This window comes from Onychostoma macrolepis, chromosome 12 (assembly GCF_012432095.1).
Source record: "Onychostoma macrolepis isolate SWU-2019 chromosome 12, ASM1243209v1, whole genome shotgun sequence".
Classification (NCBI taxonomy): Eukaryota; Metazoa; Chordata; class Actinopteri; order Cypriniformes; family Cyprinidae; genus Onychostoma; species Onychostoma macrolepis.
In genome coordinates, this window is record NC_081166.1 from 18,241,276 (window position 1) to 18,266,816 (window position 25,541).

Here is a 25,541-nt window from a genome sequence, read left to right on the forward strand (position 1 = left end):
TACAAATGGTGAAATGGTTCCCATGCCGATTCATAATATTCATAATACTGTATGTGTTACATAAAGCAAGTCTGTTACTGTCTGAAGATCAGATTTGGTTTGGATACAGTACAGGAGACAACTTACTCAAGGAAATTGAGGTGAGCGTCAGCAAAAAAGATCTTGTTGTTGGTGTAGTCGATGGTCAGGGCATGAGGCCACACTAGCTTGGTAGTGATGATAGCTGATGTGTTGGTTCCGTCCATTCCTGCCCTGCCAATGAAAGCCGTCCGTCCCCAGTCTGTCCAGTATAGCCATCTGATGGGAAATGGGAAAGAGAAAGTTTGCACACATGGTTCAACTGAACAAATATAATAAATGTGTGTTATCTTTAGCTCACCCATATTTAGGGTTAACAGCAACAGCCTGCGGATTGGTGAAGCAGTATGTAGAGTTGGCGTCAACACAACCTTTCAGGAGTTTTTTCCGGTAACGTCCATCAAGTTCAGAGACATGAATGGCTTCCATAATCACATCTGCCCAGTACAGCTTTCTGCAAGGAAAAACCCACCCATAGATTAACCCTGCCCATTTGTTTTTACAACATCCTTTAAGTAAATAAGTCCCTCATTAACCTACCGGCCAACCCAGTCCACAGCCAGGCCTTCTGCTCCGTCCAGGTCACTCTTCAATATGACCTCCCTTGCTGTCCCGTCTAAATACATCCTCTCAATGCGCTGTGTGCCAGTATCCACCCAGTATAAACGCTTCTCAGTAGTATCAAAGTCCAGAGCAACAGCATTCGATAGGCCCTGCAGCACCACCAACGAGGATGATCCATCAGCGGTTAGGTTACGGATGTAGTAACGGTTGCTGTAGAGGAGGTACGGTGCGATCCCACTGTTCTGCCGGCAGGTGCGTCCATCAGGCTCCCGTAGGTATCCCGGTGCACACTTGCAATAGAAGGAACCCACAGCATTCTCACACACCTGACTGCACACTCCCGGTTCCTCTTTGCATTCGTCTATATCCTCACAGGCCTTGCCGTCTGGCATGAGTTTGTAGCCATCCCTGCAGGAGCAGTAGTAACCCGTCTGGGTGTCTACGCAGTTCTGAGCACACTGGTGAATGGCTGGGTTATTGCACTCATTTATGCCTGTGGAGGGACAGAAAGGCACATCATTACCTAATTTGTCCAGTTCATTAGTTCCATTGTAATTATAAATATGCTATTTTATTTGTACATGTGTCTGCTGTAATGACCTAAATTGCAAATGCATGCAGATATGCATGCCATCACAGGAATAAATTACACTTTAAAAAAATATAAAAAATAATTAAGGCTATTTTGAATCATAATGATTTCACAATATTGCTTGATTTAGTGTAGTTTTCATCAATTGAATGCATTACATACAGAGTCATATTGGGTTTACAGACTCACCATTGTAATTTCAACCACATTTTAATAAAATGTTGCTTTGCCCTTGTGATTGTTGGATAATCAGGTGAGTAAACACACATGTTATATATAATAAATAGAATTCATTATTAATTTTGAAGTCCTTATTCTTGCCTTGGCAAATATTGTATTTGGTATTTTGGGCACATCCCTAAAGTGAGCCTTTTCCTAAATACGAGTGGTGTCTTACCACAGCCCTTCTCATCACTGTTGTCAGAGCAGTCCCTTTGATGGTTGCAGACCTTGTGAATGTCAATGCACTCCCCAGAATTGCACATGAATTGTCCAGGTGCACAGGTGGGTTCTGGACTCCTGCACAAGCCCTCGAGTTCATCAGTGCCGTCCTGACAGTCTATATAACCATCACATACATACGCTGATGAAATACACACTCCATTCTGGCAGGTGAACTCTTGACTGGAGCAGGTGCGGTACACGCAGCCCGTCTCATCACTGCCATCCCCACAGTCATTCACACGGTCACAGCTGAGGAGGAGATTCAGATGCACAATATAGATTTTAGATTTAGATTTTGAGAAGCATTTGATTTGATACATTGTTTGCGTGAGATACGGCTGGAGGGGAAGAACTCACTGGAGGGGCACCAGAATGCAGCGACCATTGGCACAAGCAAACTCGTTCATGTGGCAGGTACGGTTGGGGCAGTTGTGCAGCTCATCTGCGGCATCTGTGCAGTCCTTCTCACCATCGCACACATAACTCCATGGAATACAGAGAGGAGAGCCTGGGTACCAAGTGGGGCACGTGAAATCGCTGGGGTTACAAGTCCTTGATCCTGAAATACAAAATAATAGTCAGGCTAGAACTATTATGCATTGATTTTCTGGTTTCAACCATCTTGAAAATGGATGATAGCCCTCACCGCACTGTAGTTCCTGGGCCTCGTCACTGTTGTCTCCACAGTCGTTGTTGCCATCACATACCCACATTGCCAAAATGCAGTGTCCATTCGCACAGCTAAACTGCTGAGGGTTACAAGTACGAACCTGATCCTCTGTGGAAAGAGACAAAGAGAGTATTAGATAGTGATTCCAGGATCTACTTCACAGAAAGGTGAGGGATTTGATATGTACCGCAGGTGGGTGGCTCATCTGTGCCGTCCAAACAGTCTGAGATATGATCACACACCCATAACTGGGGAATACACTTCCCGTTATCACAGCGGAACTCATCTGCCGAGCAAGTCCGGCCAGCTGTTAACAACAAGACATGATTTTAAGGACATGCATGAGTATTTTTTTTCATATCATTCACTCAAAAATGAAATGTCTATCATCATGAAGGACACCTTGACATGAGACCCTGAAACTCACCACAGAAGAGTGGATTTTCATCACTATTGTCCCCACAGTTGTTAAAGCCATCACACAGGCTACTTGAAGAAATGCAGATATTGGTGGTGTCACATTTTACTAAGCCGGGTGCACAGGTTCTGTCCGCTAATAAATCAAATAAACATGTTTTTTCTCTGTTACAAGAAATTATACATTTCACCCATATTGTGTAATATATTATTACACCAGCTAAAGATTATCTTGTTCAGAGCTTGTTTTAGATAAAAAAGGTAACTCCATGCAACTATAAAAAAGTGTTTTCATTAATTAAAATAGAGCTGAGATAAAATAACTATTAGGCAAATGTTAGGTAAAAAAACTTAACATTTAAAAACTTTAGAAATGTTGTATTGGCAAATAACTAAAAAAAAAGTGTTTAGGTTGAAGTATATTTTATTTTAGAATTACTAAAATTAAAACTGAAAAGATAATTAAAAATATTAAGACATACTGTAATAGTATTTAAATGATACTAAAATACTGCACTCACGGCAGTTAACTTCATCCGTGGTGCCGTTGTCTCGGCAGTCATTGATTCCATCACACACAAAAGCTGCACTGATGCAGCGTCCATTAGCACAGGTGAACTCTGTGGTAGGGTTACAGGTTGGGAAGGGACAGCCATGCTCGTCGCTGTTATCTCCACAGTCGTTTGTGTAGTCGCACACATAGTACATAGGCACACAGCCTCCGTTATCACAGGTGAATTGCGTGGGTGAGCAAGTGTGGAAAGCTGTAGATGGCGCATTAATGTTTGCATTTTTTTTTAAATTTAGGTATAAATAAATGGTACAAAACTAAATTAAACAATTTTTTGCAAACAATTTAAATTAAACAATTGGTAAGATTACTTACCACACACTCTCTCGAGCTCATCTGAGCCATCTATGCAGTCCTTGTAGCCATCACATTTCCAGTGCTGGGACAAACAGCTTCCATCCAGACAGGTGAACTGATCTGCATGGCACCGCTGCCCATTGTCAGGGATGCAGTCTTTCCCATTGTTGGCCAGATACCAGTTACCAGTGCTGGGACACTGACACTCTGGACCAGTTGGACCTGAGATAAAGTGACAGAGAAAGCCATGAGAGATGTAAACTTCCCAAAAAGAGAAAAATAAATAAATAAATCAATCAACTAACAAAGTATATATTTATATCATACATTTTATGATCAGCATTGAAATTTGACTGAAGAGCTTAATTTAAAAATATCAACATTTCTTTAATATTTTCTCTTTTGCTTTAATTACAGTAACACTCAAGCTGCATGAACTCCATGTGTAAAACCAGATGGTCATGTTCTCCAGCTAGCATGACTTGAGAATGGTCAAAAGCACTTTAATGGAAAAATATCTGACTGTATGTACAAATAATCAAAAGATTAATTTCTTAATTGATTAGTGTTACAGTGCAGAATCCGTTATATTATTTCTTTGTTTAAAAAATTTAAGTCTCAGACTTTTGGCGCCCACTGCATGTATATTCAACTTGTTCTTCAAAGTCAAATAAGTGCCTTTAGACCGACCTGGGACACAAACATGGCTGCAGCCTCCGTTGAACAGCTGGCAGGGACTCGAGCAGCTCTCCTGCTTGCTGGCAGAGAAGACGTGGATGTCATTGGGTCTGTATTGGAGATCGGTGGCCATTATAGTCAGACCAGAACCGTCATCCTTGTTGGCGCGGTACACGATCCGTGTGTTCCAGTCAGTCCAGTAGATATCCTGCTGGAACACTGTCACAGAAAATGGGTACTGTGTCTGACTAAGAATGATCTCCCTGTTCTCTCCAGTCAAAGAGGCACGCTCAATCTTATCCCTGTGACAAAGAGAGTGAAACATTATTTTACTGCAAACAACAAATATTCAACAAACAAAACTGATGTAAAAATGAGGTCAATATAAACTCACAGTGTTGCATCAGCCCAATACAGCAGTCGTTCCTCATAATCCAAAGACAGAGCATTAGGCTGAGAGAGGCTTGTGTTTACAATTGGGATCCGAAAGTTTCCACCAAGTGTGGTTCGTTCAATTTTAGCAGGGGATCCCCAGTCAGTCCAGTACAGGTATCTGAGCAAGCAAAATCCGTTTTCAGAGAGTAATTCTTGTAAATATATTAACCTAATGTTAACAATTTTAACCCAGGCATTTTTAAAGCCCTGGAAGCGTCACACTTGTAATTTTGAAAGGGGGATAACACTGCATTGTGATACCAAAAGTATACAATTATAGTGTGGAGAGATGCAGTGTTTGAATATAACAGCCAGCTGTTTAGCAACAAACAACTAATCACAAACTGAACATCACAGAAACTTTCACGTTCTATTTCATCTCAGTGTTTGAGGGAAAAAAACTAAATGTCAAACAGTAACAGAAAATGCACCGAGGTGAAAAAGAGTTATTCTTTTATTCTTGCTGTTATGGTCCGAAAAGTTAAATCAGGACAAACTGGATGGTTCAGTCAGAAAAACAAATCACTATCATTAACTTTGCAATTGGATAATCACACAAAGCCATATTGTGGTTTCAATTATGGGGTTTAGTTGAGAATTTTAAGTGTGAACAGTTCTTACCCATAGCAGGGATCCACCACAATGGCTCTGGGGCGGTCACCATGTGCAATGAAGGAACGGTTTTGGCCATCTATTCCCATAGACTGCACACTCCGATTGTAATAATCTGTGAAATAAAGATGCTTGTGGATCCAATCATAGGCCAGACCTTCAGGATCATACAGATCTAACAGATGAAAAGAAAGCAGAGAACACTTTAACATTGTTATTGGATGGTTTCTGCTTACTCATTCTGATAATATTAAAGCGTTAGACTCTACCACTGGCTATGATGATCGGTGGGCTTATGATGCTGGTGGTTAGAATGTATCCTATTTTACTCCTGCCTAAACCCACATACTGGGTAAAGAACACTCTCTTGTCCTGGAAGTCAAACTCTGTGGCTAAAACACCGTAGCCCAGGGTAAAGGTGGGAAATGGGGTGCTGTGGTCTTCTGGGTCCAGCCTCATGCTGTTCAGGGTGTAATCCGTGGTGAAGATCAGGTACTCATCCAGGCCAAAGCCACATGAGACTCCATTGCTGAGCAGAGAACCATGGGCACAGGCACATTTGGGCTGTTGCTGCTCAGGTATTGCAAAACAAAACTGTTGACAGCGCCCGTTGTCCTCTAGGCATGGGTTGAAACCCACCAGGTTGGCAGAAGTGGGCTGAACATGAGAGTCAAACACTCCAATGTCTGTCAGATCATCTATACCATCTCGGATCACCTCTGGCGTGTCTGTATTCCCAGGACTCTTGCTGGCCTGGAACAGTTTGCCCAGTTTGCGATCCACCCACAGCATGTACTCGCCAAAGATGGCGACACTGTATGGCGCGGGGTAGCGACTACCGTAGCGTACAATCTGCCGCTGAGAACCATCAGACGCCATGCGGGAAATCATATCCAGTGTGTCATCAACCCAGTACAAGAAGTCATTGGTGTAATCGACTGTTAACCCTCGGGGGGATGACAGGCTCTCAGAGGCAAGAACTGTCCGATTGGTACCATCCAAAAGAGCGCTCTCAATCTTGGGTGACTGGCCAGCATCAGTCCAGAAGAGGAGACGCAGTTTAGGGCTGACGGCAAGATCTAGGGGACGATCCACTGAACTCTTCAGCAGGATAAGTTGAACGCTTGTGTTCAGACGTAACACCTCAAGGTATGTTTGAGAGGTATATGCCCTAGTGAAGTACAAGTTTCCTGACATAAAAAAGAAAAGAATCAGCCTGATATATAAACACATACAACCCACTTTCACATTATTCAAGGTTTCACTTTCACATTCATTTACCTGCAATCCAATCTACTGCCAAGCCCTGAATCCTTCCAGTGCCTAACTGACTGATGACAGTAGAATAGCGTGAGCCATCTGTCTTTGTTCTGTAAATGCCTCTGTAGGATGAGTAGGTGCTGTTATTAATCCAGTACAGGAATCCAGAGGCGATGTGCATGTCCAGCTTGCTGAGAACTGAGTAAGTATCTACAGAATAAATGCAGATTGTTTTTTAGTACAAAATGCTACATCACATGATAACATTTATTCATTTTTTTACATTTATTCATTTAAAAAATATTCAATTGAATTATTTTACTACCTCTCTAACAGAGATCAAACTGTTTAGCATACCGTAATCAGTACTTACTTGCTCCCACAGGAACCATGGCTTCAGAGTGGTCAGAGCTGTTGATGTGGAATCCTCTAATAAATTTGGAAGAGGACACTATAGCATAAGAGTCATACTGTTCACAGTGAGACCCATCGTGAGATGGGATAAAACCTGTGGTGCAGGCGCATGTCTTTTGTCCATCAGGTTTTGGCAGACACAGGTGGGGACAGCCTCCGTTGTTTGTACTGCAAGCATTAGTAGTGCCAGCAGAGCCTGGATTTAAAGAATTGATGGTAAACAGAACATAGTGAATGATTTTTAACAAAAGTTAAAATCCAGAGGATTACACTTACGGCTTGTCTTAAATTGTGCCTGATAAAATGTATTAGTAAGATTACTTACTAATATTTCTGAACGGTCAGTTTTGGCATGTAGATGTCAAATATTTTGTAATGAATGCTAACTTGAATATTTAGCCACTGGCAACATACCAGTGCTACTATCAGTGTATCAATCCACATTTTCAACAAGTTACCAGAGTTCATAGATGACATCTCGCAACACCTGTAAAATGATCCTTTATTTAAAGTAAAGTACAAACTGTAATGCTTCACTTACTGTCTCTGGCATGCACTTTCAGTGCCCGCACCCCTGCCATGCCACTCCTCATCACCACCATGTCTGCGCCTGTGTTCTTGTTCACTCTCTCAATGACCTCATAGTCAAGGTCCGTGTAGTAAAGGTAGTTTTGGTACACAGTGATGCCCCAGGGGCGAGACAGGCCGCTCACGATGGTCACCCTGCTCACACCATCCATCGTTCCAGATTCAATCTGCCGATCACAGAGAAGTTAAAAGCCAGGAAAGTAGAAAAAGTGCATAATAACTTATTTCCACATGTGGATATTTCTCACCATCCCAGTTTGATGGACACCCCAGTAGATTTTCCTGGCCTCTATGTCTGCAGCGATGAACTCAACATTGCCCAGGTTGCCAGTGTAGAGGTTTCTGAGGTTTCCACCATCCATGTCTGCACTTGCCACCTTTGGTGGAACACCACTATCTGAACCTCTGTCTGTCCAGAACAGTGTCCTGCATGATGAGTGGATGACAACAATACATTAATAACTTAATAACTAATACTTAATTACTTAATAACTAATTAGTACAGGACAAATGTATACTAGTCACAAAAAGTGTTTACCCTCTGGCTGGATCAAGAGCTATTCCTATTGGCTCTCCAGCTCCCTCTGGTTTCCCTGTGTTTGTGATGATTGTCTTCCTGTAATGTTGAGATCCATCAACCCTAATGACCTTTTGTTGGAGGACGAGCAAAAATAAAAATAAAATCATATAACAATAAACAAACAACAATAAATAACTAATTCGAAATAACTTGATTCAATATATTGAGATATCATATATGATAAAGTGTGTTAATGTGTGAAGAAACGTTGTTCACCTCAATGGCCTTAACGGTGGGATTAGTGTAGTACATGATTCGTGTTATCCAATCAAAAGCGAGACCGGAGGGGGAACCAATGATAGCAGCTGGTGCAAACTGAGTTCGATTGGCCCCATCTGTCTTACTTCTATAAATTGAGCCCTGGGAGGAAAAAAAATCAACAATATTTTCATGATAAACAGTACTATTTGGTTCAATTTCATTGTTTTTCTTTCTTTTTATTTTTATAAAGATTTATTTTTGAAATTTTCATTTTCACAATCTTTCAGTATTATTTTGCTTTGCTAATTTGAATCAGAATCAGAATGAGCTTTATTTGTTGTGGTTTCCAGGAGATTTGGGTACATGCATACATACATACATGGTAGCATATAACACAAGAAAATAGAAAGAACGTGAAATAAAATTAAGAAAAATAAGTTCAAAACAATAAAGTAATATACATCAAGACTGCAAAATATTGTGTAATAGTTAAAAAAATACTGTCTATTTATGAGTAATGTCATAGGTTAATTCTAAAACAATGTTCTAAGAAATTGTCTGATTAACTTACAGTGCCTTGCACCCAGTAGACAAACTGCTCTTGATCATCAAAATCAATATCTCGGCCTTGTGTGATGCCTGAAATTGGTGCCATGGCGTTGTTGGATGTGTCATTGGGGTTGAGAGGAATTCCCATAATTACTGTATCTCTAACGACCATCAAGAATGGTGTGTCATCTAGGGAAAATAATTATTACAGCATCATTAAGTCAAGTGAAAGGCCATTAGACCTCAAGAACTCAGTTGGCACATGCTCATTTTGCCAAGACTCTGACCTTTAGTACAGGTACGACCATCGCTGGCAAGGGTCCAGCCAGACTGGCAGTCACACCTGTAGTATCGTGGTCTTAAGACTGATAGCAGACACAGCTGACTGCATGGATGGTTCTCACAGGGGTTAAGTCCTGTATGGGATCCAACAGACTATATTAGTCAACCAAAAAAAAAAAAAAAAAACACTCCACTCATTAATAACCTGCATGAAAGCCTAACCTAAAGGTTGTTTGACGGGGTGAGCCATGGCGATACCCATGCACTGGTACACACTGGTCAGAAGGGTGGTGATGTTTCCTCCATGAAATTTGTTAGTCCTCATGATTTGGCTTGTGTAGCGGTCACTCCAGTATATGTTGTCTTCAAAGATGGTTATGCCATGAGGTTGCTGAAGAGCCTGCAGACACAGAAACGGTAGGAAGTTATGATTAAAAAATGCAACATTAGATAAACCATACTGTGCCTTATATTTAATGTAAAATATAGATGGATTTTAACTAGGGAATTTAAATGCTTACCATGTCACTTGCAAAGACTTGATGCCTGTTTTTGCCATCGTAGTCACAGTAGTCAATATATTTCAGGTAGGCGTCAACAAAGTATACTCTTCTAGTTGTGTAATCCAGTGTAAGTCCGTTGGGCCAGTATACCTTGCTAGTCACAATTGCTCTTCTTGCAGATCCGTCCATACTAGCCTGCTCTATTCGAGGGTTCTGACCCCAGTCTGACCAGAACATTACATTGGTGCTAAGAAGAAAACAGAAGGAATTCTAATTTTATGATACAAGACTTTAAAAACCCAAAAATCACCCACAGAAATTTTTATTTACCCGTATGTTTTTCCAAACCCAAAAGACTTTCTCCATCTTCTTAACACAATAAATAAATAAATAAAACCTGGAAGATTTCAGTCCCTACCTTGAAAACTTTGACGTCAGAGGTTAATGAAGAGATTGTAAAAGTAATCCATATGAATCGAGTGGTTTAATAAAGTCTTCAGAAGTGACGTGATCACTTTATATAATGAACTGATTTAATGGTTGCACATTATTTTACGGTACGTGTACTTACATGTACTTACAGTGTACTTACCTAAGAAAGTACTGGTAATATAAGGTAACTACATGGGGTAGGGTTAGGTTTAGGGGTAGGTTCAGGCTTAGTACCTAGTTATTACCTAGTTATTGTAATTACTATAATTAGAACATAGTATGTACATGAGGAACAGGACTGTAAAATAAAGTGCTACTGATTTCATTTAGGCTTGTACTTACATATACAGTAAACATCCACATGCATAGATTGCATAAAATATGATCAACGGAAGCTCAGATCTGCTTGCTTGACACACAAGAACCAATGACTAATGAAGTTTGTTATTGTGCATCAGTCGGTTGAGTTTGATTGAGCTTCTGTTTACCATATTATATGCAATTTCTTTTGAACAATAATGAATGAACAAAAGTCTTATGGATCTGAAATGACATGAAGGTAAATAATGACAGTAATGGGTGATAATAGGTGCACTAATCCTTTTAACAGCAAAACTACTGTTGCATTCTCTCAAAATAGAAACAAATCAGTAAGTATGTCAATATGCATACTAGTTGCGGGGGTCTAGAGCCAGTCCGCGAGGGCTGGTAACATTCTTGGTAATCAAAACCTTCCGGAAACGGCCATCCAGAGTAGATACTTCAATGTTTTCCATGACGTAGTCGGTCCAGTAAATGTTTCTACCCACCCAATCCACTGCTATGCTTTCAGGTACCATCAGGCCTGAAGAGAACACCTATCATACCAGCATCATCAAATGAATTAATCCCAAACTGTAGTTGATGAACATATCAGTAATATATGCATGACATGAAATGCATAAGCCATATTAAGACAACTAGACCTTTATATCTTTTTATTAGTTACCTGTTTTTTGTCTGTGCCATTCTGGAAAGAACTATAGATCATTTTCAAAGATGAATCACCCCAGTAGACTCGTTTATTGACATTATCAAAGTCTACAGTGACAATGCTTGTGCCACTGACAACAGGAACAATAAGGGGTGGCCTGAAGTAAATGCGGTTAGCGCTGATCTGGCTGCGTCTGGCCACCAGAAGTAAAGCATCACCTGGAGCTGAAACAGATTACACATTTCCTCACATTTCAGGTTTTACTATCCTTGTGTCCTTATAATACTTATTACTTTAAATATTATATGGATTTGGTGTTAGTTGGAACAGTGAGAACTAGCATTAAAACCATTGGCCATTTGACTAGAAATGCAATTCAGCAACATGTTATACTTGATAAAGTCTTGAGCAGTCATGTCTGATGTGTGAGTGATGGAGATGATGCTTACAGGTTACTCTGCATGTACGTCCATCAGGCTCTAGCTGGTAACCATCTTGGCAGTAGCATCGGAAGGAGCCACGCTCATTGTAGCAGGTTTGACTGCAGAATCCAGGGATCAGACACTCGTTTATGTCGTCGCAGGTCTTTGAGTCGTTCAGTAGCTGGAATCCTGGTTCACAGGTACACTGAGCTCCAAATGGACCCTGAATACAACCATGACTGCAGCCTCCGTTATTTACCAGACAGTCATCTTCATCTAATAAGGCAAACAGTGAGAAAAAAAGAGACCAAAAAAAAACAATTTGAATAGTTCATCAACATCTGATATTAATACATAAATCTGTTTTCAACAGCAGTACTTACTGCAGACGGGAGACTCGTCAGCTCCATTGGGGCAGTCTCTCTGGCCATCACACACCTGAGCCTCTGTGATGCACACCTGGTCTGTGGGACACAACCACTGACCAGATGGGCAGCTGAATGGAGGAGTGGGACAGTTGCTTTCATCACTCATATCCCTGCAATCATTATCCCCATCACAAACCCAGCTCTGAGGCACACAGTTTCCATTAGCACACTGGAACTGGTAAGAACTGCAGGTTCGGGGCGGGCAGCCATTGTGCTCATCAGAGCCGTCCTCACAGTCTGGATGGCCATCACATTCCCACGCTTTTGGAATGCAGAATCCATCAACCTGGCACTGGAACTCATTGTCATGGCACAGACCTGGCCCACGTGTGGCTGCACATGAATACCAGTCATTAGTCATCATTAGCATTATTTTATTGACATTAATTGCTAATTAATAATACAAAAATAGATTACAAACAAGAAACACAGTTAGTAGTTTCTATCCATATAAAAAATATGATATTTATGGCTATTGATTAAAAGTGCCTTATATCAATTAAGATAAATATGTAAAGACTGATTCACTTTCTGAAACATCATCCTAATCTGTTATTTCCCCCAAAAGTCACAGTTAACTGTAAAAAATTGAATTAAAAGCTGAAAAGAGAAACACATATAACTTACGACAGCCGCTCTCATCTGAGCGGTCCCTGCAGTCATAAACCCCATCACAGCGGTAACTTAGACTCACACACTGATCTCCACTGGCACATGCAAACTCATATGTTGCACAGGAGTACTCTACCCAAAACACACATCATCCATGGTAAATAAAGTAATCATGAAACAGAAGTGTAGCTACAGATCTTTTCTTTCATTGTGTGATGTACATTCAAGTGTAAAAAACTATTGACAGAAAAAATGTAGTGCCATGACTTGGTTCTATGCATTGTATGTTGATTGAATTTTGAGATGTGGGCATTGCTCTCAAAAGTGAATGCAGAGGAACATGAGCAAAGGCGGAGTTTAAGTGGGTTAAATAATTAGAGATGTCCTGCATACATCAACAGACAGAATTCGGTCATTGTCACCAGAAGGTCCAGTTATTTTGATTAATCAGATATTTTGATTATAAGATGAAAACCCTTTTTCTTTTAATAAAACATATGCACACATGAATTAGTCACAATAAAATCTACAACATGCATTTATAAAACAGATTTTTCATTTCATGCCAACTAAGTGGGTTTTTGGAGTATACCAATACTTCAAATTCATATTAAATCACTTCCTTACCACAGTCCTTCTCGTCAGATCCATCTAAACAGTCCTGGTCTCCATCACAGACATATGAGTTATATATACAACGGTGATCTGGACACAGGAAGAAGCCAGGCTGGCAGGTGGTGATAGTGGAATCTGGAAGAGGACAGAGAAGAATGAGAGTGGTTCAAATTAACTGTGTACATGGGCAGTTCTAGGGGTGAGATTCTGGGAATTTTATTTTATTTTTTTTACACTGTCTTTGCCAATAAGCATTTCTGCATATTCACTGAACCTTGTTCATGTATTTTCTGAATTTCCTCCAAAATTTTCAGTACTCACTGCACTGTCTCTCATCAGAACCATCACCACAGTCATTGAAGGCATCGCACACCCATGTTTTTGGGATGCAGTTTCCGTTAGTGCAAGCGAATTGGCTGGACGAGCAGGTAGTTGGAACACGTGTGGGGCAGTTATCCTCATCGGTCCCATCACCACAATCATCATGCCCATCACAGCGCCAACTAGCAGGGATGCAGTGCTTGTTCCCACAGGTGAAGGCATATGGAGAGCAGGTTGTTCCTGATTAAAAAGTTGAAAGGATATGTTCATAGACATGTCTAGGTCTTTAAATGCTGCTCAAGCACACTCACATCACATGTAAATACACACCTGGATCTGTGCAGTTGGCTTCATCTGTCTTGTCGGCACAGTCATTCACACCATCACAGCGGAAAGAATTCGGCACACAGCGGCCCCCGTCACAGGGAAAGGCATAGTCTCCGCAGTTATCATCTGGTGGGGGCTCAGTATCATCCTTCACACAGTCTCTCTGGTTCTGCTGCAGTTTCATTCCATAGGGACATCCACACACACGGTTGGATGCAGGCGTAGGGAAACAGAAGTGGCTGCATCGGCCGTTTGCATTCAGATTGCATCTGCTTTTGAACACTGTACACAGCAACGAGATTACAGTAGCTGAATGTCCCTTACTGCAACAAATGATAACTTACATCTAACAAGTAAAAGGGTCAATTTTAAGTCCTGTCTATTAACATTCAAAAATACAATAAAAATTCATTCATTTAGTAAAATGAATAAACCTCTTCTATGAAAAGGATATGTTTAATTTCTGAATTAAAAGTCATTTTAATATTTTCTTGAGGTGTATAAAGTCAAAATGATGAAGTGATATGACTGTCCTGGCATCATCAAGAAAAAAAAACGCCACTTAATTAAAATAATTAAATTTTTGGATAAAAAATTGGACAAAAAGACAGCAGCTTGTCTGTGTCACTCACAGTTCTGGAGATCAGCTGAGTAGGCCTTAACATTCATTATGCCTGAGATGCCCTTTCGTAAGATTATATTTTCCCCACCATCCCTCTTCCTCATTCGGAAAACTGAATTTGTCCTCCAGTCTGACACAAACAGATGATCTAACAAATAAAGTGGAGGCAGATCAGTCAGTGAAGAAAAAAAATTAAAAACATGTATTAAATTGATTTAGTTGAACATAATCATAAAATCAGCATCATAATGGTCATGTGAAGAATGAATAAATACAGAAGTGCCAACCTGTGTGTACTGTAAGCGAGAAAGGATGAGTGATTTGTCCAATACTGGAGAAGGCCTGTCTATCTAGCCCATCAATGCTCACATGCTCAATCCGGTCTAGCTGTGCATCAACCCAATACAGCCTATCCATCCTATTGAGCGCAAAAACAAGTTGTTTTTTTTTCAAACTGATCCTTGTGTCAGGATCAAAGCACAATGAAAAGTGTATAAACTCATCTCATTTATAAACAGAACGCTGAGAAATCAAAGTGTATAGGTACAGGAAACTATTGATTGTAAAAGGATCTCCTTACAGGTAGTCCAAGGCAAGTCCGTTAGGCCAGCCGAGTGTTGAGTTGATTAGTGGAACAGCATTGCTTCCATCTGTGTATGCTCTGGTGATCACAGCTGGACGGTACCAATCAGACCAGAAGAGGTATCTAGGGAAACAAAATAGAGCTGTCCAGTAAGTTCCATAAAAATCCATTTAATAAAATCACACACAAATGCTCAAATCTTCAGAACAGTTGTTATTTGGGTCTTATATTTAATTATTTTCCTCTGTATTTACAGGAATTGCTATAGATTTTTATTTAGCACAAAACTTTAATCTGAATGTTGTACTCTTGCCAGTGGTGTCTCATACCCTGCACTGGGATGCACGGCAATACCCCGGGGGTATTTTAAGTTCTGAACAATGTCCCGTCTTGATCCATCTGTTACTTTAAAAGCGGAAACGGTGCGATAAGTGCTGGATGTCCAGAAGAGGATGTGAGAGGTCCAATCATATGCCATTGACTCCACAGAGCCCACTCTGTAACCTGTCAGGATCTCGTGATCTGAGATATAACAGAAACACGTTTAGTGAAGTTGACTGTATTTTGTAAGAAAATAAACTGTACTTCTCTGACACTGAAAATGATGAGTGAAACTAATTTGTGTTACACAATGCCAACACAGGACACAACTAAACCAGTCTTCCTCAAACTGTGTTAAGCAGAAGTATGTATATATGTATATATAAGCAGATGTAGAATGCGTGACAACTATAGAATATATATATATATATATATATATATATATATATATATATATATATATATTAATAAAATCTAATATATATATTATTTTGAATTTATTTTGTATATACTTTTTGTATATACTTGTATATATTTTATTTTCATTTTAAACATTTTAAATTAATCTAAAAATTTATTAATGTTACATTTCTAACATTTATTTTTCCAGGTTTAGTAGTATTTTTAATCTCTGATAAATTTTAACATTGCTTTTTGGATTCAATCAGAGGTGGTACTTGGCCAGTTTAGTGTTTAACTGTTAAAAAACAAACAAACAAAAAAGAAAGTGTTGTGTTTTTCACTTACTGGTTCCATTGATGGGTGATTTGTAAATGAGTTGTCGCATTCGGTCATTGTAAAACACAGTCTCCACTAATGCATCGTAATCCACTCCAGAACCAGAGAAGGATTGGGCCATGCCAGCGAGTGGCAGGGTGACATCTTCCTGGGACGAAACGTTAAGAGGAATCCCCCTGACTGCTTGTGCACTTGCTACCAGCAAATAATCTCTAATCTCTGAAAGAGAAAACATGTTTGTTTTAGAGGCAGCTGAAACTGAAAATAAAATGTTCAATGTTAAAATACACTCTCCTATTCCAGTATATGACCATCTAATTCAACATGATTTGGCAGGCAGGCTCTCTCACTCACTAAAGCAAGTGTGGTGATCATCCTGAAGGTCGTATCCTAGGCGACACTTGCAGCGGTAACCCAGCCCGTCGTTGTCAGTACGGTGACTCAGAAGGCAGATTTGCTGACACCCACCATTGTGTCTGCCACATGGGTTTATCACTGCAGTCAGAAAAAGGCCAGGTATTACATACTTAATGTTGCAATGTGTCTTCCTTGTTCATATTTTGTGAGTATTTTACATTTTGCATTATCAACAATAAACTTTGTCTCACCAAAGGGCTGAAGAGCTGGATGGGAAACCACAATTTGTCCAGGTCTGTTAGTAGAGCGGTACAGAAAAGTTGGGTCACTGCCATTGAAACGGTTGGTCCGAATCACACCCATCTTGACCCAGTCTGTGAAAAAGGCATGGTTCTCGAATACCGAAATCCCAAACGGGTGGGGGACCTGATGACCGCCATTCAACACTGTTTTCCTAGTGGCATATTTGATAACACAAATATACATTTAAATTCAGTATTCAGTTAAAACAAAAACACTATATCAGTGATTCTCAACCTTTTTGACTCCAAGGCCCCCAGCTGTCCATAACAATATTCAAAGGCCCTATGACTGTTCCAGTTTTTCTTGATTGACTGGATAAGAATTAAGGATAAGGATCTAAAAAAATATATTTTCTTTCTACCTGATAAAATATTTTAGAGCTTAACATAACTATAAATATGTTACATAAAATGTAATATCAATATGCCCATGGAGATGGAGTTATAAAATTTCATTAATTTACATGACTTTTAAATGTTTAGAACTACCACTTTTAAAAGTGAGATTGATTCTCAATGAGAATCCAAAATGTTTCAACAAACGATTTATAGGCCTTCTAGTGGGCTCCAGCCCCCTGGTTGAGAACCACTGACTTACATGTTCTGGAAAGGTTTTAATTGGTGATTTGTTTGAGTACAATACCTCTCCAAGCCACTGTATGTAACAGTCTCAACCAGGTTAAAATGGCTATCTGTCCAGTAAACCCTTTTGGTGACCAAATCCAAGGTGATTCCAGTAGGGGAACCCAGTCTGGTCTTAACCAGCTCAAACCGGTTACTGCCATCCATGAATGCCCGTTCTAGTTTAACATCATCTGTGTTATAGCCAGTGTCTGTGAAGAACATGTATCTGTAGGAGACAGGTTAGACCACAAGTAGATGAGTTCAATATTCCTTTACAACACAATAAATCTCATCCATAAACATACTGTACTCACCCTACTGTTGGGTCCAGAGCAAGCCCGTAGGGGGTCACCAAGTTTTCTGCGATCAGCGTGACACGGTTTCCTCCATCATAATCACATGCTTCAATTCTCTCCACACGTTCCTCAACAAGGTACAACTTAAAGTTGATCCAGTCCACAGCCAGATTCTGGGCATTGTGCACTGCTTCAGACAGCACCTCCATCTTTTCACTACCATCAAAATTTATGGAGTAGACCTGGAAAATACATACATATGTTTTTTTTTAAATTAATTTATTTATTTTTTAAATATAACTGTTTTCATATATAAAATGCAATTTCACACTATAAACCATTAAACACCTTCTGAGAATTGGTGTCTGTCCAGAAGACCTTTTGAGTGTGCCAGTTGTAACCGACACCCACAGCATAACCTTTACCATCTGATTGGACCAGAAGCCTTTCAAACCGCCCATGAATATCTGCCATCTTGATATCACGGCCATCTGTGAAGATCAGCTGTGGTAAACCCCCTGTAAAGACAAAAAGGACAATGTACTATCAATAATATCAGCTAAAATGCTGTGCACAACAAAAACAATTCTATTTTTATCTGCATCATACTACTATAGTGGTTCTCATCTGGTGAAGCCATCTATATGGCGGGCAGCATTGAAAAAACTAAAACAAATAAATGCAAATTACAGAATGCAACAAACAACATAATGTGCATTTTGTATAGAAAAATACAATATTATTTTATTAAATTGTACTTTTCTGGACTTTGTCTTTATTACTTATTAGCCAATAACAACTCTATTAAATTGCCCCTAGAAGTGCCTTCAATGTAGGCAGATGATGGTTAACTGATGCTTTTAATGAGGTTCATAGTAGTGTTGGAAAGGCTGCTGTGATCCTGTACTACAATCTTGAACTCAAACAGTTTGAGGCACTAAAATAGATTCAAATAAAATTTATATGGACTTACAAATACCACTAATGATGCATTACGTTTGACACATTTAGCACATAAAAAAAAAAAAAAAAAAAAAAGCATTTTCAGTTCTAGATTCCTCTCACCTGAAATATTGGCCTTGCAGACATGACCCTGCTCCAGGAAGTATCCATCTGCACAGCTGCAATGATGTGTGCCTGGGCGATCCTCACAGAAATGATCACAGATACCCCAAATTTTACAGTCATCGTAGTCTGAGGATAAACCACATGCATCGGTCAATAACATGACTCATTACAGTTGTCCTGATCTAACCAAAAATACACTCATGTCTAGATTGTACCACAAAAAACCCTCTCATTATTCTTGAAAATTCTTGCCTTAGTTTGGCATAATCTTTTTTATAAAAATTTTTCTAGTCAAACAAGGAGTAAATCAGTTCTGTCATAAAATATGATAAACATTTTAACATTTTTCCAGCAAATCAGTCAGTGCTGCATAATAACCAGTGAAAATGAAAACTATAACACCTTAAACATTACTTGAAAAACAATAATGATTAGTTGTACTCACATGCATGAGGCATAAGGTAATACTTTATTGAGAACTTGCAACTAGATTTTTAGGTTTAAGGTTTTCACTTTTTCGTAAGATTGCAATCTTTTTTTTTTTTTTTTGCTATATTGCAGTGTTTAGTGGTGATTTTTTACTTATCAAATCTGTGCTGCAGCAGAAAAAACAAACACTGCTATAAACAACACTTTTCATGATTAGTTCATCTTGGCGGCTGTTAAAAACGAGAGAACAGTGGGTATTTACATTGAGGTCTCATAGCAGACAAGCCCCTTCCAACTGTACATTCAAATCAGAGGGCTAAATTAAGGGTGGAAAATTGACATTTATATCTAAATTATGACAATTTTTTGATGAACAAATCCTAAGAATTATATTTGAATATAAGACTATAAATATACCTCAGGAAACATTATAAAATAATTTAAAATGACCTTTGACCTTTTTAAATGGGGGTAGTCGTGGCCTAATGGTTAGGGAGTCGGGGTTGCCGGTTCGATTCTCGCACCGGCAGGAATTGAAGGTGGGATTTGTGAATGAACAGCACTCTCTCCACCTTCGATACCATGACTAAGGTGCCCTTGAGCAAGGCACCGAACCCCTAATTGCTCCCCGGGCGCTGGAGCAATAGCTGCCCACTGCTCCGGGTGTGTGTTCACTGTGTGTGTGTGTGTGTGTGTGTGTGCATTTGTTCACTACTCACTGCTGTGTGTGTGCACTTGGATGGGTTAAATGCAGAGCAGCATAACTTATCTTAACTTAACTTAACTTAACCTTTAAGGAACTGACAAACTCACAGTGATTATTCTTTCTAGCATGATGCGACATTATCCAGATGTAAATAGAAATCTGATCTGTAATCAGATAATAAATGGGTCTCGTAGCACTTACCCACACAAGTGCGACTGTCATTGGCCACAATGAAGCCATCGGGGCAGTAGCACGCACCACCCTGCGGACTGGGATGACAGCGGTACTCACAGCTCAGAGCAGAACACTGGTGCAAATCTACAAGAGAGACAGTTTTTGTAGGTAGTTACTCTTAAGAATCTTGGGCGCTTGAGTTAACTCAACAAAATACACTACTTTAAATTGTCCTGTAATACTGAGGGTTTCGTTGCGGTTATGCATATTCATTATAGATGTACTGGGATCTTGTAAATACTTTGTTACAGGCTGTTAGGCTTGTTAGGGAACTTGCTAATGTTAACTTGTTAATGTTTGACTGACAACACATCATCATTACATTAAAATTTATGAGTACTGTGAGTAACATGCTGATCAACACAAAATTGTTAACATTTAATTTAATTTACCACAGGTCAGATGTGCTGTACTATTGGTCTCATCGGTTCCACGAGGGCAGTCAGGATGTTCATCACACACTTTGTTTATGGGAACACACATTGAAGATTCTGGACAGGGCCATTCGCCAGGGTAACAGTCTCGGATACCTGGGTCTGAAAGTATGAGCATTTAGGGTTAACTAATTTACCATATGCTTTACTGATTGAATCTGTTGCATATTGAGAGGAGAGAGCTGAATCTCACCACATCCATTCTCATCACTAAAGTCCCCACAGTCATTGATGCCGTCACACACCCACTGCTGAATCATACAGCGTCCATTACTGCAGGTGAACTCTGACCCACTACAGGTCCGATACTCTGGAAGAAGACAACATAGCAGTGCTTTATATGGCAGAAACAACTTTTACTTCCTAAAAGATTATCTTTGTAACCCATGTGGCTTTGGTAGAATGGTCGAGATGTATTGTGGAACCCACCACAGTTTTGCTCATCACTGCTGTCTGCACAGTCATCCCAGTGATCACAGACAAAGGGCATTGGGATGCAGTATCCATTGGCACATTCAAACTGATGCGACTGACAACGCATTGCTGTATGAGGAATGAAAGACAAAGAATATGAAAGGAAATTACCATGATGTACATGGTCAAATGTTGAACATTCTTCTGAACATGCTTTACTGACATCTGATTGATTGCTACACTACACTCACTGCAATTGGATTCATCTGATCCATCTCGACAGTCTAGTATCCCGTCGCAGTGCTGAGTGTTGTTGTAGCAAGCGCCGTTAGCGCATGTCTTCTCTGTGCAGGCTGGGTAATCTGGATTCAACAAGAGGAAATTTGATGCATTTTATTGGAATTTCAAAACCTGATGATGGAGACAAAATCTGACAATTCCTTGGTAACTGATTTATCTTGAGATTTTTATGTGTATTGGACAATTTAAAACAGTCATATGCTTTTTGTCTCGTAAAGATAACATTGCTAAGGACCTTTGTGACATTCATTACAGGCCTGTTTGCAATTAATTTTAGTTTAAATTCTGGTTCAGAGAATATCATTAACAACTATATATGTCAGATGTGTTGTATCTGTTAACAAATAATATAATTATTTATTCAAATGGTATTTAGAATTTTCTTTTTTTAAATTACTATATATTGACCAATAGGAACCTGGTAGTACTGCCATCATATTTATTTCAGTGTTTTATAGGCCTAGTCTGTACTTTTTCAGTGACAGAGGTGCTAAAATAAACATGCACATTTGTTATGAAACAGTAACAGATATTTTTATTTTTATTTAATTAAGGTTAAAATAGTAGGAATGAATTATATACAAAATGAAATAAAATAAATAAATGAATATAATGAAAATATTATTGACAAAATATTATTTAAAAATGAAAAAAATCATTCATTTTCTTAATTTCAAACATTTAAAAAAAAAAAAATGCATACTGATAAATAGGAGCCTGTAAGTGCCACATTTCTTTTCATTGCATGGAAGAAAGAGACATTCTTACTGCAGTTGTTCTCGTCAGAGTTATCCACACAGTCTGATACATGGTCACATCTGTATTGTTTAGGAATGCACTGCCCTTCTCGACAGGTGAACTGGTCTGGGCTACATGTCAGCCCACCTTAGAAAACAAACAATAGGGTCATAGACCACCTCTGATAATACTCAATTTTTTTTTTTTTTTACTGAATAACTGTATTCTTTCTGTCATTTAAGGCACATAAATCATACCACAGGCTCTTTGCTCATCAGAGCCGTCAGTGCAGTCCGGTTCTCCATCACATACAAACGCTAAAGGAATACACTCCCCTCCTGTCAGGCATTTGAACTGCTGAGAGCTACAGGTGGGTAAAGCTGAAAATATAATACAGAGATGAGAAAATGTATGACCCTTGTTAAGGGTCAATCCAACAAGCCATTGTTCACATAGAGATACTTACGACAGTTCTGCTCATCAGAGTCATCTGCGCAGTCCTTTGTTCCATCACACCTCCAGTCTTGATTTATGCATTGACCATTACTACACTGGAACTGACCACTGGTGCACTGACCTGCTCAGAAAATGATGGGTTTTGTCTGACCAACCTTGGGTAATCTAATTTGACAAAACATCACTTAAACAAATAGCACATGCTGCAACTGGAAATGTGACAGATATGTTAATGTTATGTGTGCATGTTGTCAAAAGAATGTGTTGTTGGTGGTTTGAGAAGTGGGCATCACCAGTTCATTAGAAATTAACAAAGGTTTGTTCAATCTAGAAAATGTCAGAACCTGAAGGCTGATGTAAAAGGAAATCTTAATGATTGTGAGGACTTAGGTTTATTAGGTAATTTAGGAGAAAAAAATCTCGGTTTTGCAAGGAATAACTTAGCAATGAGTAACTCTGTTTATGGGTTTAGGAGCTACTGTGTAGAATACCTGAACTCTACCTCATGTGATACCGCATAAAATTTGCAATATTAAACTCACTTTTGCAGAGTAGCAAACTAAAGTTGCACATTTGTAATTGCCTCGTTGTTTTGTGCCAGCAAGTAACTTTGATTTATAAATTACATCATTGGTTAGTTGGTCCATCATTGGTAAAACGTTTTTTTTTTCTTTTTTCATTTTTTCCTTTTCACATTTTGTTTTGTTGCTGCCTTATGTTAAACTGCTTGAAATTTATTTTTCTCCCACATCAATCTAGGTTTTTAACATCTTTGCAAATTTATAAAAAACTAAAAACTTAAATGATTCTATTGCATAAGTATTCATATTATCTGGGACAGTTCAAATTTAGCTCAGGAGTATTCATATTGCATGTAGATGATACTACACTACAAGTTAACCTGTGGCAAATTCAATTGAATGGGTATGATTTGGAAAGGCACACGTCTTAATAAAAGGTCTAACAGCTGATAATGCATATCAGAGCAAAAACCAAGCTCTGAGGTCAAAAGAACCGCCTGTAGAGCACAGAAACAGATTTGCGTCAAGCCACAGCACATCTGGGGAAGAGTTTAGAAAAAAAAAAATCTGCTGCATTGAACGTTTCAGGCATGTAGTCTCTGTTACCCTTAATGGAAGAAGTTTGAAACAACCAGGACTCTTCCTAGAGCTGGCCTCCTGGCCACACTGAGCAATTGATGGAGAAGGGCTTTGGTTAGAGTGATGACCAAGAACCTGATGGTCACTCTAGTTGAGCTCCAACATCATATGTGGAGATAGGAGAAATTCACAGAAGGACAAACGCAGCTGCAACACTCCACCGATCTGGGCTTTATGTTGGTGTGGCCAAACTAAATCCTCTCCTCAGTGAAGACATATGAAAACACACTTGGAATTAGAAAAAAAAGCACCTAAAGGACCCTCAGACTGAGAGAAACAAGATTCTCTGGTCTGATGAACCTCAATTTCAAGCATCGTGTTTGAAGGAAGCCAGCTCTGCTCATCACCTGCAGATTACCATCCCAAAAGTAAAGTGTGCTGGTAGCAGTCTCATACTGTGGGGCTGTTTTTCAGTGGCAAGGACTGAGGGACTCATCAGAGTGGAAGAAAAGCTGAATGCACAAAAATATTGAGATAGCTTTAATGAAAACCCAGTCCAGAACATTCAGAACCTCAGACCGGGCCGAAGGTTCAACTTCCAACAGGACAATGACCCTAAGCACACAGCAAGAGTGGCTTATAGACAACTCTGTGAATGTCCTTGAGTGGTCCAGCCACAGCCTGGGATTGAACCCAAATATTTCTGGAGAAACCTGAAAATGTGCATCTGCCCCATCCAACCTGACAGAGCTTGAGAGGTGAAGAGGCAAGAAGAAGAATGGCAGATAATTGCCAAATGATGATGATCAAAGCTTGTCGCATCAAACAAAAAAAAAGACTTGAGACTGTAAGGTGCTCCAGCTAAATATTTAGATAAGGGTATGAATACTTTTGCAATGTACTTATTTCATTTTTTTATTTATTAATAAATTTACTAAGTTGTGCCAATATATATTTATATATATATATATATATATATATATATATATATATATATATATATATATTCTTCTATATATGTGGTAACACTTTACAATAAGGTTCCATTTGCATTTACATTTACATTTACATTTAGTCATTTTGCAGACGCTTTTATCCAAAGCGACTTACAATTAACATTAGTTAATATATTAACTAACATGAACAAACAATGATAGTAATATAATTGCTCTTTTGAGTAACTTCAATGTAGTTAGCTACTTTATGTTTGCGAAGTAGTTTTCCTGAAAGAAATTGTTTCAATTTTACAAAAATATATAGTATTTACATCAGTTTCACTAATTTCATTGCTCAAAATGTTCACAGTGGGATGAATTGGAAGCAGTTGAGAGTAGGCCTGCTGTAGTATTGTAACATTCATACACTCTAAAAAAAAAAAAAAAGTTCAAAAGGTACACTTTTTGTACCTTTTAGATACTAATATGTACAATTTAAGTTACCAGTATGGACCCTTTAGGTACAAAGGTATACCTTTCAAAAAGATACAGCCCCAGTTCCTTTATTTCTAAGAGTGTATTGTTTGGTTAACAGGTTAATAATCATCAAAACCATACTTTACAAAAAAAAAACTGAATCTAAATACAATCATATTTGCAAGTGCCAATACTGTACAGCAAAATATTACATTAAGAATGCAAACATTAAAATAATTGATTTTCAATATTACATTAAAACATACCTTGCACGATGCAGGGTCCATGGGTTAAAAATAAGATTGCTAAAACGTAAAGACCTGATCTGTCCATTATTGCTTTATTTGGTCAAAACTTTTGCAGAGTTGAAGATAGCAGGCCATAGAATGAGAATGACTCTATTCTTCTAATTCTATAACTGTCTCAGTATCCATCCATGGTGAGTTTGTTTCCGGACCAAAAATGTCTTTGATGAGCTTCTCTCTTAAAATAAGCAGGGACTGGATGAAGGAGACAAAGGTACAGCCTTTTATGATCCCAAC

At 39.0% G+C, this 25,541-nt stretch overlaps 1 protein-coding gene across 1 annotated transcript in view; it reads right to left on the bottom strand.

Moving 5' to 3' along the window:
* Positions 1–25,541, bottom strand: part of lrp2b (low density lipoprotein receptor-related protein 2b) — a 42,053-nt gene that overhangs the window by 13,953 nt on the left and 2,559 nt on the right. The window contains exons 2-52 of the mRNA XM_058794551.1: positions 22,498–22,608; positions 22,289–22,411; positions 22,062–22,178; positions 21,245–21,355; positions 21,009–21,122; positions 20,773–20,889; positions 20,538–20,681; positions 20,113–20,229; positions 18,774–18,902; positions 18,057–18,226; positions 17,727–17,950; positions 17,432–17,638; positions 16,738–16,940; positions 16,484–16,624; positions 16,139–16,348; positions 15,400–15,592; positions 15,068–15,193; positions 14,775–14,905; positions 14,498–14,635; positions 13,869–14,147; positions 13,539–13,778; positions 13,230–13,352; positions 12,618–12,734; positions 11,946–12,323; positions 11,590–11,838; positions 11,156–11,364; positions 10,840–11,024; positions 9,754–9,982; positions 9,455–9,632; positions 9,238–9,366; positions 8,973–9,139; positions 8,417–8,560; positions 8,159–8,268; positions 7,869–8,046; positions 7,574–7,787; positions 6,992–7,228; positions 6,640–6,828; positions 5,628–6,548; positions 5,368–5,533; positions 4,706–4,864; positions 4,324–4,613; positions 3,652–3,855; positions 3,287–3,529; positions 2,776–2,901; positions 2,536–2,655; positions 2,325–2,456; positions 2,036–2,237; positions 1,632–1,927; positions 619–1,135; positions 380–532; positions 127–297 (exon numbers count right to left, since the gene is read on the bottom strand). Of these exons, the coding sequence (XP_058650534.1) occupies positions 127–297; positions 380–532; positions 619–1,135; positions 1,632–1,927; positions 2,036–2,237; positions 2,325–2,456; positions 2,536–2,655; positions 2,776–2,901; positions 3,287–3,529; positions 3,652–3,855; positions 4,324–4,613; positions 4,706–4,864; positions 5,368–5,533; positions 5,628–6,548; positions 6,640–6,828; positions 6,992–7,228; positions 7,574–7,787; positions 7,869–8,046; positions 8,159–8,268; positions 8,417–8,560; positions 8,973–9,139; positions 9,238–9,366; positions 9,455–9,632; positions 9,754–9,982; positions 10,840–11,024; positions 11,156–11,364; positions 11,590–11,838; positions 11,946–12,323; positions 12,618–12,734; positions 13,230–13,352; positions 13,539–13,778; positions 13,869–14,147; positions 14,498–14,635; positions 14,775–14,905; positions 15,068–15,193; positions 15,400–15,592; positions 16,139–16,348; positions 16,484–16,624; positions 16,738–16,940; positions 17,432–17,638; positions 17,727–17,950; positions 18,057–18,226; positions 18,774–18,902; positions 20,113–20,229; positions 20,538–20,681; positions 20,773–20,889; positions 21,009–21,122; positions 21,245–21,355; positions 22,062–22,178; positions 22,289–22,411; positions 22,498–22,608 (10,081 nt within the window). The remainder of the gene's footprint in view (positions 1–126; positions 298–379; positions 533–618; positions 1,136–1,631; positions 1,928–2,035; positions 2,238–2,324; positions 2,457–2,535; positions 2,656–2,775; positions 2,902–3,286; positions 3,530–3,651; positions 3,856–4,323; positions 4,614–4,705; positions 4,865–5,367; positions 5,534–5,627; positions 6,549–6,639; positions 6,829–6,991; positions 7,229–7,573; positions 7,788–7,868; positions 8,047–8,158; positions 8,269–8,416; positions 8,561–8,972; positions 9,140–9,237; positions 9,367–9,454; positions 9,633–9,753; positions 9,983–10,839; positions 11,025–11,155; positions 11,365–11,589; positions 11,839–11,945; positions 12,324–12,617; positions 12,735–13,229; positions 13,353–13,538; positions 13,779–13,868; positions 14,148–14,497; positions 14,636–14,774; positions 14,906–15,067; positions 15,194–15,399; positions 15,593–16,138; positions 16,349–16,483; positions 16,625–16,737; positions 16,941–17,431; positions 17,639–17,726; positions 17,951–18,056; positions 18,227–18,773; positions 18,903–20,112; positions 20,230–20,537; positions 20,682–20,772; positions 20,890–21,008; positions 21,123–21,244; positions 21,356–22,061; positions 22,179–22,288; positions 22,412–22,497; positions 22,609–25,541) is intronic.